Source organism: Chiroxiphia lanceolata, chromosome 4, assembly GCF_009829145.1.
Source record: "Chiroxiphia lanceolata isolate bChiLan1 chromosome 4, bChiLan1.pri, whole genome shotgun sequence".
NCBI classification, from domain to species: domain Eukaryota; kingdom Metazoa; phylum Chordata; class Aves; order Passeriformes; family Pipridae; genus Chiroxiphia; species Chiroxiphia lanceolata.
Genome location: NC_045640.1, coordinates 12,608,193 through 12,623,092, shown reverse-complemented (window position 1 = coordinate 12,623,092; position 14,900 = coordinate 12,608,193). Strand labels below are relative to the sequence as shown.

The 14,900-nt window shown below is 38.9% G+C and overlaps 1 protein-coding gene across 5 annotated transcripts in view; it reads left to right on the top strand.

Moving 5' to 3' along the window:
* Positions 1–14,900, top strand: part of TBC1D14 (TBC1 domain family member 14) — a 70,885-nt gene that overhangs the window by 11,406 nt on the left and 44,579 nt on the right. For 3 of the 5 annotated variants that reach the window (XM_032685329.1, XM_032685330.1, XM_032685331.1), the window contains exon 3: positions 11,334–11,454. In XM_032685329.1, the coding sequence (XP_032541220.1) occupies positions 11,334–11,454 (121 nt within the window). Of the gene's footprint in view, positions 1–4,417; positions 4,439–5,090; positions 5,201–11,333; positions 11,455–14,900 lie in introns of those variants that run through there. The other 2 variants (XM_032685333.1, XM_032685332.1) reach the window with 2 other exon arrangements.

The window sequence follows — 14,900 nt, the reverse complement described above, 5'->3', positions numbered from 1 at the left end:
AAGGGCTGGAACTCTGTCAGGCTTGATGTTGTGACACTTCCCTGGGGAGCCTGTTTCAGTGCCCAGCCACCCTCTGGGTAAAGAACATTTTTCTAATATCTAACCTAAACCTCCCCTGACACAAATTCAGGTCATCCCTTGGGTCTTGCCACTGGTCACCACAGTGCCTGCCTCACCTCTTCCCCTCACAAGGAAGTTTTAACTGCAATGTCTCCCCTCAGTCTCCTCCAGGCTGAACAGACCAAGTGCCTTCTGCCGCTTCTCATACAGCTTCCCCACAAGACCCTTCACCATCCTTGTTGCCCCCTCCTTTGGACACTTTCTAATGGCTTAATATCTTTCTTATTTTGTGGTGCCCAAAGCTACCACAATATTCAAGGTGAGGCCACCCCAGTGCAGAGCAGGGCAGGACAATCCCCTCCTTTGACAGGCTGGTGATGCTTTGCCTGATGCCCCCCTGGACATGGTTGGTCCTCCTGGCTGCCAGGGCACTGCTGACTCATTCACCTTGCCATTGGACAGGACTCCCATGTCCCTTTCCTGACACTGCTTTCCAGCATCTCATTCCCCATGTCTGTACATGCATCCAGGTTTGCCCCATCCCAGGTGCAGAATCCAGCACTTTCCCTTGTTGGACTTCCTATGGTTGGTGATTGCCCAGTCCTCTCATTTGTCCAGGTCTCTCTGTGAAGCCTCCCTGCCTTCCAGGAAGTCAGCAGATTTTTCCACTTTAGTGTCATCTGCAAACTTGCTTCGTATCCCTTCTAGTCCTACATCCAAGTCATTTATGAGGATGTTGAAGAGCACAGGGCCCAAGATACAGCCCTGGGGAACCCCACCAGTGACAGGTCACCAGTCTGATGTTACCCCACTCACTGTTGCCCTCTGTGCTCGACCTGTGAGCCAGTTGCTCACCCACCACATGGTGTGTTTATCCAGCTGTGCTGGACATTTTGTCCAGAAGGATCCTGTGAGAGACAGTATCGGAAGCTTTGCTGAAATCAAAGAAGATTGTATCAGCTGGGTGTGTTACCTTGTCATAAAAGGAAATCAGGTTTGATAAGCAGGACTTTCCTCTAATGAAGGCAGGATGTGACCAATGACTGTGTTGTCTTTCAGGTGTTTTTCGATACCTGTCAGAGTAATCTTTTCTGTAAGTTTACCAGGCACTGGAGTGAGACTAACAGGCCTCATTCGAGAAGGCAAACAAGCTCATATTTCAGCAGTGTAGGAAGCAGCACAGGCGCTGAGGATCTGTTTTAACAGATGATCCTGGCAACAGTATTTCAGCAGCCCTTGGGGCATTCAGGTGTACTCATCTGAAGGGTACTTTAGTCTTTACAGTGTGGTTTTAGATAGTACTTATTTGAAAGCCATGCTGTCTACTTGAACTGACAGACTAGTGGTCCTCCCCTCATCTACTTATTTTCACAGCTCTGTGTAAAACAAAAGAAAAGCTGCAGAATTTTTCTGAAATAAACATTCTCTCTCAAAGCAAATCTTCCACAGGTGCAAAGCTGAAGTTCTACAAAGACAACAGCCTTTGCTTTTGATGAAGATTAGAAATTTGTATGATATAGTTCCCAAAATTGCTATCCCCTAATTCAGAGCATGTTTTGAATTTTGTCATGTGGCCTGTTCTCCACTAGGTGTTGAACTGAAACTATCCACATTAATTGTAGTCCTTATTTTCCCTTATGTGTGGAATAATGTATTGTGGAATAATTGCTGTTCTGTTACTTCTGCCTTAAACTTTGCACTAAATCTTACTTGATATGTGGCTCTTTATTCTTAAGGGAAGTTACTTTTATAGATTAAAATCTTAGTTTTGCTGTTGAATAATGGAAGCAGTTTTGCACAAACGAGACTTTAAACAAAGAGGCTTGTTGAAGCCTTCATTATGGAAGTTAAATGAAAGTCTGCTCAGTGGTACTTTGAGCTTTGGTGTTGTTTTTTTTTAGTAATGGTACAAAACTAACCTAATGTGGTCTAGTTATTATTTAAAAGTAAGTAAAATGTGTATGTTTCTTTTCTAGTGGCTGGTAGGAAGCATTACAGAAGTCTCACACTGGGTGGTGAATGAGATCTGTAGCATAGATGAGTGTTCTGTGTTACTTGCAACATTTACCTATTACTCTCCCATGGATTTTCTAAAGCAGGAATATATGTTTTTATGCCTTTTGATATTTAATGTCCTATTAAATGTTGAATTTGCTGGCAGAAAAAAAAATCTGCAAGTTCATTTTTATGAACTGTTACTTTCAATTTGAACATTAGTGACATTGCTGTTTTAGTGAACTAACCATTCCTTATTTATATTAAGCCTCTCTTTGTAGTCATTAAGTGCCTCAAAAGTTGTCGATCCATACCATAAGAATAACAAAGAAAAAACCCTACAGTAAATAGTAGCGTCATTCACACCTTACTTTGACAACTGACAAAATAAACAAAAGAACTTGGCAACAATCGTGAGGTAAGACAAGGTATTTACTTAGTGCTTGGACTCCCCTTTGTGAGCAGCAGCCTTCCACAAATACAGAATCAATGAGCAGTTCAGGTCAGAAGGGACTTCTGGGGCCCGGTGGTGTGAGCCCCTGCTCAGTGCAGGGCTTCAGCCCTGGAGCGTGTTCCTCAGGACCTCGTTCAGTCATTGTGAGTTCATCCGAGCCTGGAGTTACCACAGCCTCTCTAGACTACATGGTACAGGATTTATCTGCTACCACTGTGAATTTTTCTTTTCTCTCCCCTTTTATCCAGTTGGAATTTACCTTGCAGCAACTTGCTGCTTCGTCTCTTGTTTTTTTAACTCGTTGTATCTCTGAGAATGGTCCTCCAGACTGACTGAAAGCACCTTTCTCAGCATCCCTGCTTGTTTGTCATAGGCCTCGCCACCCAGCCATCACAGTGGTCACCCACTGGGCTTCCTCCAGTTTTTGATATCTCTTTCTTGTAGTCCAGGGGCCTCAAACTGGATACAGATATAGTCTCATGGGCACCAGTTAGACCTTTTATTCACTTTTTCCTCTTGATCAACTCAAACCAGTCCATGTTTCACCCTTATAGCTGCAGGGTCTTACAGTTTACTGGAGTTCAGCTTTTTGCTTAGGTTGACATTTCATGTATGCATTCTGTATTTTATTAGTGTGGTAATACTACTTCAAGTCAATGAAGAGAGCTGCTTTCAGACTCTAGGAATGAAATTTTGAATTATTCTGAGAACATTAGGGTAACTGGGAATTTTGCCAGCTAGAAAAGGATCATTAATTATAGCTGATTTGACTGTAATATATTAGTTTGAAGTTGGACCTGAGTGTTGATTTTTTTATGAGAGTCCTAACTTCCTGAAACTCCTGTTTCTGAGAATTCTGTAGTATTTGCATAGTAGGCTAGCACTGTGCATTATCCATGTGCAGAATAGTTCTTGGCTTGCTACAACCAATTCTAACTCCTAAACTTGCAGGGTTACTGTCTGATTTATTTTGCATGTCTCGGACACTTCAGTGCAGGCAGCTCTGCTTTGTTCTCCTGTGAAATGAGGGCTACCTGCTAAGAAAAAAGGTAAATGCAGAATATCGTGGTTTTGATAAGTATTTTATTAAACTCTGCTCTTTTTTGCCAGAATTCTAGAGAAATTTCCAAATTACCCTATTGCAAACTATCAGATGTCCTGTACTGCTAACTTGTATTGTATTACTGTTTCTCTAACTGTGGAAGTCTTTCCCCCCCCCCCCCCCCCAAACCTGCAGGTATCTGTTACACCATAAAGCGTCGTTGTCCTTGATTCTTACTGAGCATACTGGAATGTCAGTGGCTAGAAAACTGTATTTAAAAAATGTGATAGGAATTTATAAAATATGGTTCTGTTATTAGTTACCTTTTCCATAGGTAGGTCAACATGTAGGCTGTCAGGCTCTGTTTCTGTTAGATTTGTTTATCCATAAACCAAGCATTGTTCTTCCTTTAGTCTGACCTTTGGCAATCTCCCAGAGATAAAATTCTGCAACCCCTGCTTTTGTATGTATTTTTGGAATCCTTTTCGAAGCATAACTTTTGACTTGTTTATGCAGGTTCTTTGCCATAGTCAAAATACTTGAACTTTTTCTATGATGTTCTGTTCTGTTGGTTGGGGATTTTTTGTTTTGTTTTGCAGATTTTTTGTTATGTGTTTGGGTTTAGTTTTTTTTCCAAAGTGTAAGTTGACCTAGAGGTGATCTGAAGTTGGGAGCAGGGAAGAACTGGCTGTCACTGTGTCTAGTGAATTATTTCTAGGAACCAGTGTTACCTGGTCATGGGTACCAAGTGCTGACTTTTACCTGTGGAGGATGTAGATTTAGGGCCTTTCAGGAGACTTTGGTGTGTCTCCTTGAGTGCCTTCTCAAGTCCATCAATTCTCCAGTCACTGTGATTTATGTGTCAGTCTTGTTCCTTCACTAATTAGGTAACAAAAATTTCTTTGATAGAATATGTTGCTGATTTTTCAGGGTTTATTTTCTCAGCCTCTGGAAGTTGTTTAATTTGCAATATCTAGAGGTGAGAACTCTTTATTCTGTTTATTGAGGGTAAATTAGGAGAGTTATGATTGGTACAAAATGCAAACGGTCATTGGAAGATGAGAAGAAAATATTATTATACCTTTTGCCTAAATTCCATAATAGAATGTTTCCTAGGCAGTGTTAATTGAATTAATATTGTCAGATAATGTGACTGGATACTTTTGCCCATAATGCAGCAAATATTTAATAAAATTTATCTTATGTTTTTTGCCTAATAAATGCTTTATGTTACTTAAAATGTTTTGTTTCAGTGTAGTTTTCTGGATGCCTTGTGGAATAATGTCTGTGGAGACATCTCTTACACTGCTTATGTGCTCAGTGTGGGTTTACCTAGTTCTGAGGATTAGTATCTGCTTACTTTATCTAAAGTGCATTACACATGGAATTTGTCTGCCTTGGATAGGCGAGTGGCTCAAGACCTTAGTGCTGTCTCCTTGTGTAGTTTAACAGGGATTGTCAGGGTCTTCCCAGCAACAGCTGAAATGAACTTTGACTTGCCTGTGTTTCTTTCTTGCTTCTTAAGAATACATGCAAGTCTGATACTCATTTGAAAAAATGTCTTTCAAGATAAATTTGCTCTACAAAATATGAACCTTTTGAACTCTCTCCACTATCCTTATTTTTCATCTGCTCTGCTCATGAGACTGGTAAGTCCTTCAGGTAGTTAATGTGCATGACTATTCCACTTGTTTTGTCTTCTGAAAATAACCTTCTCAGTTGAAAGACTAATTAAAATTTGAATGTGAGCGTGCATCTTGGGAGCAGGAAATGTTGCATGTGTTTTTAAAACTTGTAACAAAAATTTCTTGCAATTGCAAATTGGTGTTGGGTAAACGCAGATCAGAAATTGCATCAGTTTGCATGAGCGGGGTCAGTTTCTAGATAATTTTCATACTTCTTTTTTTTTGTTTCTATACTCCAACTGTCTTTTTAAGAGTAAGGAACTCATTTACTTGCGAATGTAAACTATGCTAGATCAGTGTTAGTCTACCATCGAGCAGCATGTGCCATCTCACTTTTCTTTTGCTTGCAGCTGTCCTTCTGTGCCTCATGCCCGGAGTTCAGGTACTGCAGAACTTTGTCTAAGGAACCATGGCAAAATAGTCACAGCAACACAGTCAAAATTCAGATTTTCTGAAGAACTCAAATACTCTAGTAATGAAAACTCCTAAATCCTAAGCTCCTCTACCCTTTTGTTTCAGGAAACTGGTATACCTTGGAATTCTAGGGAAAAAAACACCCTATGTGTGCCCTGGAAGTCCAGGTGTAGGGGTGTGTGTGCACCAACAGGTGTCAGTGGGTGTATATGTGTCCACCTTGCTCAGTTCCATCCTCTGACAGCTACTGTGTTGGAGCCCATCCTTTTTTTTTCCTGTTGTTTTTACCAGAGAAACTGTTCCTTGACTTTGGTGGTACCAACTTCGGGAGTATCTGGTTGGGCACAGTATTGAACCTGCCTGGCTAGAGGAGACTTTGAGAGACTTTTCAGGGAGGAGATTTACAGCTGACTTCAAGACCTGGAATAAATTGGCAGCAGAAACCATGGCAACACTGTCTGCTGCTTTTAGTGGATAGGTTTATATACAGAACTGGAGGGCTTGGTGGGAGGTGGTGACCTCTTGAGAGGTGACTTCACATAAGACGCTAACCTTGCTTGGGACAAAGCACAGCTGAAACGTGGAAAAAGTGAATAGTTGAATTTTTGTGGAGCTGCTGCTCACAGCTCCTCACATGCTCACTGATAGTGGCTGCTATCAACTCGTCACAGGGCAGTAATTGCTGGCAGTTGTGTACAGACTTCCTGTCTGTTTGCAAAGAGGATTGGAAAGAACTAGATAAAATTGCTGCTTCGGTGGTGATGCAGGACCTTGTTTAAAAACACAAGCTTGAAAAAGCTGTAACAGGTGCCATATGGGTAGGTTTGACTTGATTACTTGTTATCGATGTGATTATAATTTTATTTTTTTTTTATTTGATTGAGGCTTAAAGCCTGTCCATGATAGCACACAAAGCTACGTAAGTACAGGCAAGACGTAAATGTGCAGTGCATATATGGCAACTATTCAGTAAGTTTATCTTAGCAGTGCTTATAGAACCAAAATGAAATGGTTCTGAAGTTTTATTAAAAAATAAGAATTTCCTGACGCTGCTGAACTTGTCTCTTGGTATTGACTTCCTCTTTTCCCCACAGAAAATGCAGCTGGGCAGGTTAAGATACAGTGGTGATGCAGTATCTCTATGTTCAAGCAAAAGATTGTTCCATCTCTGTCCTATATCACAGGATGGTATTTGTATGTATGTAAAAATTAACTCTGGAGTTAGAATTAAATTCTCTTCAGGCAGGTATTTCTTCTTCATAGCTCAATTAAAATAACAAGGTTAAACAGCTGTTCAGTGCCAAATACCGTTTTTAGGGGACTGTGCAAAAAGCAATTTTCTGTTTGAAACGTGACCTCAATTTAACTTCTATGCTTGGCTTTTCTAAAATAAGAAGCTGCAGACACTTAGTGTAAAATAGTTAGCATGTACAATGGGAATGCAGATGTAACCTGTGACACTTTAATGGCTCCACACTAATGATACTGCAGACACGATGTGTCATGTCAGAAATTCCTGGTAATATCTCTATTGTAAATCAGCATGATGTGCTCTAATGGTTGTGAAGAGGACAATGAGACCGAGATAACGATCAGCATGTGATCTTTTCTTTCCAGGCACGTCAACCCTTTTTTACATTCAAGATCTTAAATTAATTTTGTTATCTTAAAGCACTTGTAATGAAAGTTTGATATCTTTTAGCCTAGCATTTCTAAGCTCGTCCTTGGAGTAAAGGTCTGTTTAAGTTTTTGGGGGGTTTTGGGTTTTTTGGGTTTTTTTTTCTTTTTTTTCCAAGTAGAGAAGTTTTGCTTATTATTAACCTGTATTTTCCATTAGGTAAGGTCTCCTTTAGTTACCTTTAGAGTGGAATTTTTCTTAGTGAATTTTTTCAGAAGTGCGACTGCTTAGTACTTTTCTTGGAAATCCGAGAGAGCTGTGTTAGCATGGGAAGGAAGTAATTCCATTTTGTGCTGTGGCAGCAGAAAAATTGAAGGTTTTACTATATATATGGCAGAAATCCTTACTTCCTTCTAAGGCAGTTACAGTAGGTATTAAGTAAGCTAAATAACCATGAGCCTGGGAGAAATTCCCTTCATAAAGTTACCCTATTTCTGCAGGATGTTTTCTGAAACCCACTTAGACCTTAAAAAGAGGACTTAGTGGTGAGGTAGAAACTGGGTCCATGCACAACCTTTCCTGTTAGGATTACTTAGGTTTAATTGTAGCCTGGAGCTACAACTAATTTATAAATTAAATTCTTGATTTTTATTTATGGGACCTCCGATTCTGTGGTAATTATGGAAGTTTGATCATATTTTAAGGGTTTGCTTTCAGTCCAGAAATCTCAAGTAGTGTTTTTGTCAGGACCCTGTGGTGGTGTCCTGATTTTTTGCAAAGCTCTGCAGAAATTGAACTGGAGAATATTCCATAGTTTGTTTGTTTGGGTTATTTTTCCTGTTCAGTTTTCTAAGGTCAGCTGCAAATTAGGTGGCATCTCTTCTGCTCCTTCCATGCCATCCTGACTGTCTTGTGGTTTACTTTGGCCTGTTGCAGTCAGGGCAGATCATGGTTTAATGTCCTCAGTCAAAGCAAGAACAGGTTGTAGTTTGCTGTTCTACATCTGATTGTGCTGATATGTGGCCTCTGATAATATTATGCCTTTTGGGAGTTTTGAGACTTTTTGGAGTTCGTAAGGAGTGTGGACACTAGCAAAACACTGGAACTCAGGCCCAGACAGAGAGCAGGGGAAAAGGAGAGTGCAGAGTGGGAGTTGTACATTGACCATGCCTGGTGCTTTCAGTTCAGTATACATATATTTTAAATTAAAAGTGAACTGACGTAGTACAAAAAGGGGAAGAGATGCCTGGTGCCCTAGAATGCAGGGATAGAGAAGAGTGAGCTGAGCAAGTGCAGTGCCATCTGATAGATAAGCTCTGGAACAGATTATTTATTATGATGCTCCCTCTAAAGGGAAAGTAGATAGTTAGGATTGTGGAATTGAATTGAAAGCAAGTGAGTGAGATTGACCTTTCCAGTTTAGTTCATCTTATGCAGGCCCTTGCAGCAGAGAGCTGTTCTATTTTATCATTGCAATTCATCTTTATTCTGCTCTGAGGGTAAAGATCTACTGCTGCTCTTAAAATCCCTCAGAGGAGATTGGGGGGATTGTTGCTTGTATATACCCTTGTGCTAGCAACTTCTAATGTAGATAGATAAAGAGAGAAAATTGCCTTTAATTTTCATGTTATTGCAGTGCTAATGAAGTGTGGTGAAAGCCTTTTACTTGCAGAAGAGGATTCGAATGTGCACAGAACTGTCACACAGGTGTGCTCCTTAGGGGGCTCTTTCACTGTCCCTGGTGCTACAAGTTCTTGTTTTCTCTTAAGACAGTCTGGAATTCGCTTTTGAAGCAGTAACAACCTGAAAGAAAACTTCTTGCAAGAACAGCCAGCCTGCCTAGCATTGTTTATCTTGTTTACATGCCGTGATTTTTAGGATGTTATTCCTGTCATGCTTTCCTTTTTACTCTTATATATATTTTAGAACTTGATATTTCTCCGTTTTAAATTAACTGAAAAGATATGTAAAAATTAATCTATTTTCTGTCTCTCTTTATATATTATTTCCCTGGTAGCTGGCTCAAATGATAATATAAATCCATCCTCTCTGGTCTTAGATGTTATGAAATGGGCAAGGGTGAGAAAATGACATGCAGAAGCCCTTCAGGCCAATTAGAATGGAATCTGTGTATTGACAAGATGAAGGAATTGCTGGTGGAAAGAAATTAAATTCAACTGAGATACCTTTCTTGGAAATTATTTTTGTGATATTCTCTGTTTCCCAGCAGTTGATGAATACTTTAGTTAGCTTATAAATCTCTAAGTAGTCTCACAACTGTAATGATGAGCCACAGGAAAGTCTCATAACACTGAAATAGGAGTATGCTAGTTAGAGAGAAAAAAAGCAGAACTTTGGGTTTGATCCAGTAGTTTACCTGTAGGATTATAATGTCATGCTTTGAAAAAAGGTGAAAGGGGGGGGAAATGGCAGCATGTTTCTATTTTTTTCATGTTGTTACTCTTTAGTGCTTTCCCCACAAGTGTTTACTCTGTATCTTTATACTGTTTCTTATTTTGTGTGGGGTAGGCTAGGAGAAAGCTGAGGGGTTTGTAGAAGTACAGTTACTGCTTAGCTTTGACATCAGTTGTAATTGACTTGCGTGATTTCTGTACCTAAACACTTTGTTCTTATCTTTTAATATGATAATCTGTTCCTGGTTTGAATTTCAAGGTAACTGTATCCTTGTGATACAGAATCATGTGATAATTTGTATAAATAGGGTGCACTGCCATCCTTAAATATGCACATATTAACTTTATAGTACACTTCAACACGCTCATGTTTTTACCTCAATTATCTTCCTCATATCAAACATTTCTCCTGTATTGCAGCAATGTTATCTCTGTTGGTATAGCTGTGATATTTTTCGTGTCAGCTGATACAAAGTGGCCAGGAAAAATGACTTTTTAGTGTCTAGGTTGTTCCTATTACAGATTTAGGAATTAGGTTGTTCTTATTATGGATTCAACCCTTTTGGAACATGCAACTCAATATACTTTTATTTACCAAACTTCCACACTTGATGTGTATGAAACAATCTGTACTTGATGGGCCAACACACTGGGCATTAGGGTAGTAACTGTAAGGAAAAGAAGTAATGGCAGAATGGAAGCATCCATGGTTTGAAGGTGCTAGAGCTGCCTGCTTATTGCAGCAGCAAAAATACTTTTGTCTCTGGATTATTTTTTTTCTTTTAAAATCTGTAGTCAGGTTTCCAGAAAAACCTACCACGAGGTGAGTAAATAACTGAGCCAACCTGTATATATTTGAATATTTGCTAAACTAGACAATAGGACAGAAGAAAATTTGTTACATTAATAATGCAGACATGCTATGGGTGTAGAATATCTGTTGTGCTGCTGAAGGAGCTGAGTGCGTGTGGTCTGGTCTGTACTGCATGTCCAGTTTTGGAAAAATGTAGTTGTGGTGTAAAAATGGAAGTCTGGCCTATCGCCTTATGATTAAAAACTAGCAACGTCAATAAAACTAATTCAATTTTTAGTGGCTTTGTGCCTGACTTTGACTGTTCCTGCAGTGTTTAAGCTGGTTGAGACATTTCAGAGTTAATAAAATGTCTTCAGAATTAATGTGTTTTGATAGCAGCTTTTAAGCTTATTCAGGAAAAATAATCTTTTATGAAAGCAGATCAAATACAGTAAAAGGCTACTATGTCTCCAACTGTTTTGTGATTTTTGGTAGTAGTGTGTTGCAACAGGCAGGTAGAGAATGTTTACTCAGCAAGAGATTGAGTGTCTTAGTGTTTTTTAAAGGAGTGAGGCTAGAAGGAGGCTAAAAAGGAAGGCCACCTATAAAAAGTTGGAAAATGAACTTTTTTTTTCATCTACTAGAAGTTATTATTTAACAAAGTCCATTGCCTGGTATGGTGATAATACTGCATGATTTATCTTTTGAGAATGGGAAACAGTGTCTGTCAGCTCAACCACAAGAGGAGTTGGAATATTTGATTGGGATACATAAGGTCAGCAGATTGTCTGTCCTTCTGTTTGTTATAATTAATAACCCCTTTTTCTTAATCAAACCTTTTTTTTTTTTTTTTTTTAGGAATTTGTTTACCAGAAAGCAAAGTGCAAGATTTGAAAAACAAAATGATGTGGGATGGAAGTTTTTTGGAAAAGTACCTCTCAGAGAAAACTCACAGAAAGATCCCAAGAAAATGCAAAAGGTATTTGTTTCATTCTGTGTTAGGATTAATGGTGAATGTAGAAGCCAGTTAAGTTTATGATCTGTATATATGACTGAGCAGCCTGTTTGTTTGATGAGTTGTGCACAATTTCTTAGGCAGTAGCAAAGAAGGTTCTTAGTTGAAATTTTACTTCCATTATAACAGTGCCATTCAAAAGAATGTGGTTGTTATATTGACTGCTCCATGAAAACACATACCACTTGGGTATAAAGCATTTCTTGTGAAGATTCAAAGTATATGATTTATTTTATTTTTTTTTTTTTGAAAATCTTTCTAGTATCTTATTCTTGTTATGGCTTTCACTAGTTTGTGGCCTTTGTGTCAAAGATCCATCTATAATAGGCTGTTTGAAGGGAAATTGTGATCTTCTGGCCTTGGCTTATTTTTGCTTAAATAGTAATTAAAAGTACATAAATTCAAGATAAAGTGAACGTGATAGAGTGCCAGAAACTTATGTTAGAATGCTTGTTTCGCCCATTCCTTGTTTTCTGAAGCACTTGCTGTTTGGAGTTGAAATTTTCCATGTGTTGGCCTTGATGAAAATTTGGTTATTGACTTGAAATATTGGAACAATACAATACAATTCAGGATTAGTGAGTGGAATAAATATTTTTTCCTTGTCCAAATAGCTGGATTTCAATACACACTCAAAATGGAGTGTGTATTGAAATTATTTATTGAAATGGTTCCTTCTTTGCGTATCACTTCTCAAGCTGTGGCATTATAACATGGTTGAAAACAACATTTCAGAGAACTGATTCTAGTACAGATAAACCCAAGCGTTTGGCTAGTGAATCAAACGACCTGCCTTTCCAATGGGGAAAATCTTGTAAATCCAGCTATGTGGGCAGAAGTTCATGACCTGCTCTTTCAGTGACAAGAAAACAGCCTCTTTCAATCTGCCTGACTCGATCTGGGGTTTTTGGATTTCATATAGGCATGTCATGGGTTTGGGCTTTTGTCGTATTTTGCTCGTCGCTTCCTTGTTCGAACCACTGTGGGAATGGGAAGATTTGCGTAGAAAGAGAAAACATGTAGTAAGAACTTCAAAACCAGCTGCAATGTGTGAAATGCAAATGCTCATTTGAAGGACTGTGCTGCTTAATTTAGGGTAAAGTACTCTGGAAATCCACGTGTCATGTCACTGGGCTTAGCTGTAGTTGGGCTGTTCATAGAAATTAAATTCAGGTAGCTTTTCGAACTTGTCACTGTGCTCAGCCATTCAGACTTTATCTACAGCTTGTCTTGATACAATTAACAGTTCTGAAGTGTTCACCAAAGATTTTTCATGACAGAATTGAAGAGGCCTAATAATCACAGTACTCTGACACTTAGCAGTATATTTTATTGTAGCACCTGTTCTTTAGTAAGTGGATAAATAATTTATTAATGTTTTTTGGCTGTTGCTGGTACTGTGAATATTTTTCCTATACATCCAAACTGTCTTAAATAGTGAGTGTTCAGTGTTCCAAGAGCATTACAGCTTTGAATGGTTGTATTAAATGTGTTAGAAAAAAGTAGCTATTAAAGATTTATGTGATATGGCATCCAAACATTATTGAGTTTCTGGCAAGACTGCAAGTCTAAAAAACAATTGTCTCCAGTGCCTCTTGGATAACAATAACTAATCCTTCCTAATTGATTTGGCACTTTCCTGAAGTTATTTTTGACATGCAGACTTTCTGAGACAGGAGTCGTGCTGTAAATCACTAATCTGAACCTCACCAACATTGAAAAGCACAGTCCAGGTTACCCCTCACAGTTGCTTTAACAATGACAGAATAACACTTGTGTTGTGGAGTTTTTGCCCGTTTAGAGGCACAATTTTAGCCCTTTGGTTTGTGCCTAGAGGAGTGGTGGGTGTCTAAGTGAAGGAGGTGACAGCACAGGGCTATTGGGATGATGTCTGTTGGCCAACAGCAGTTTCTTCACCTCTCTAGAAAAAAGAGTAGTAGGCCAGAGGAATTAATGCTGCAGCTCTATTTCACCCTTGAGGTCTGGAATTGATAACCAGGTATCTGGGGAAACCCATTTGATCTTTCTTCCTCGGCATGAGCTCTTCGTGCACAAGAACTAAGATGACTGGTCCACCAAGCGATCCTTTCTCAAGTCTGCTTTTGCATTTGCTTCTGTACAGACATCAAAAACCCCCCTTTGTACCAGGTCACTAATTAGACCCTGTGACCATCCCATTCATTTGGCTCTGTGCTCCTGTAATGGAGTTCATTGGTATGTTTGTGGTTCCATCTTCTCATACCTTTTTTTAATATCGATGAAAGATTATTTGTTTTCCAGAATGAGATGAGCAAAGTTGACTGCAAACTTAAATGGTCTTCTGAATGATAAGGATTGATGTGCTTTTGTGCATATTTTTAAAACTTATGTAAGGGGAGCAATCTTTAAAATACGTTATTATTGTACATTGTTCTTATAATTTCCCCATAATAAGCTCATCTGGGATTGAAAGCCATTTCCAAGGAAAAATGCAGTTTTAAGATAAGTGCTTATGTGAAGTACAAAAGAGGAAAAAAAGGTAATTGAATTGTGAAGTAGTTAAAAATTGATCTTAGGAAGACCAGTTCTTTTTTCCTTCCTGCCTTCTTGCTAAATAAATAAATGAATGAATGATGAAAACTCCAGACCCTCAAACGTCAGTTGCCATTCGCAAGTTGCATATTGTTAAACCATGGCTGGAGATGGCTGTACATGTACAGCTGAGCCAGGCACAGTATGTAAGGAGAAGAAGCATTTTTTTCCCCTTTGACCTCGCACCAGAAGAGTAGTCAGACAGGCTTTTGAGCACATAAGCCTTTACTCAAGTCCTGTAAAAACTGTTGTTCAGCAAGTGTATATAGAGCACAGCATCAATACTCCATTTTAACAATGTAGGAATTAAAATCACTGCAGCGAAGCTGTCGCTTGTCCTACTTTTAATGCTGATAATATACGTGAATAGTAGTTTTCTGATGAAAAATCAATACTCGTGTATGCTCAGGTTGAGTTGTTTTACTGGTCACCAAGAGCTTTCTTATAGTTTTTATCCAGTTAAATGTTTTAAAGCTTAAAAGCAGTCAGAACGAGTAGTCTTGGAGGAGCTGGAAGTGTGCTTGCAGTGGAGGTTTACATGTTTAATTTTTTATATCAGTTATCTTCAGGAATTCTGCTTGAGCAGAACTGGTTACGCCAGTTGCTTTTGCAACTGTGAAAATGCACTAAAAGTAAGATGACGGTACCTCACTGAGAATCACAACCAAAGTGGAATTCTCGTCCCTTCCAGTAGATTGAGGTGGGCTGTGCAGCCACTGTTTCTTTTAGAAACACTTCAAGATTGGCAAGCACAGAAGGTTTGAATATTGTATGTTTGCAACTTCTCCTCCCCCCCTTTTGTTAGTGAATTCTCTTAAAAAGAATTTCCTTTAAAAACC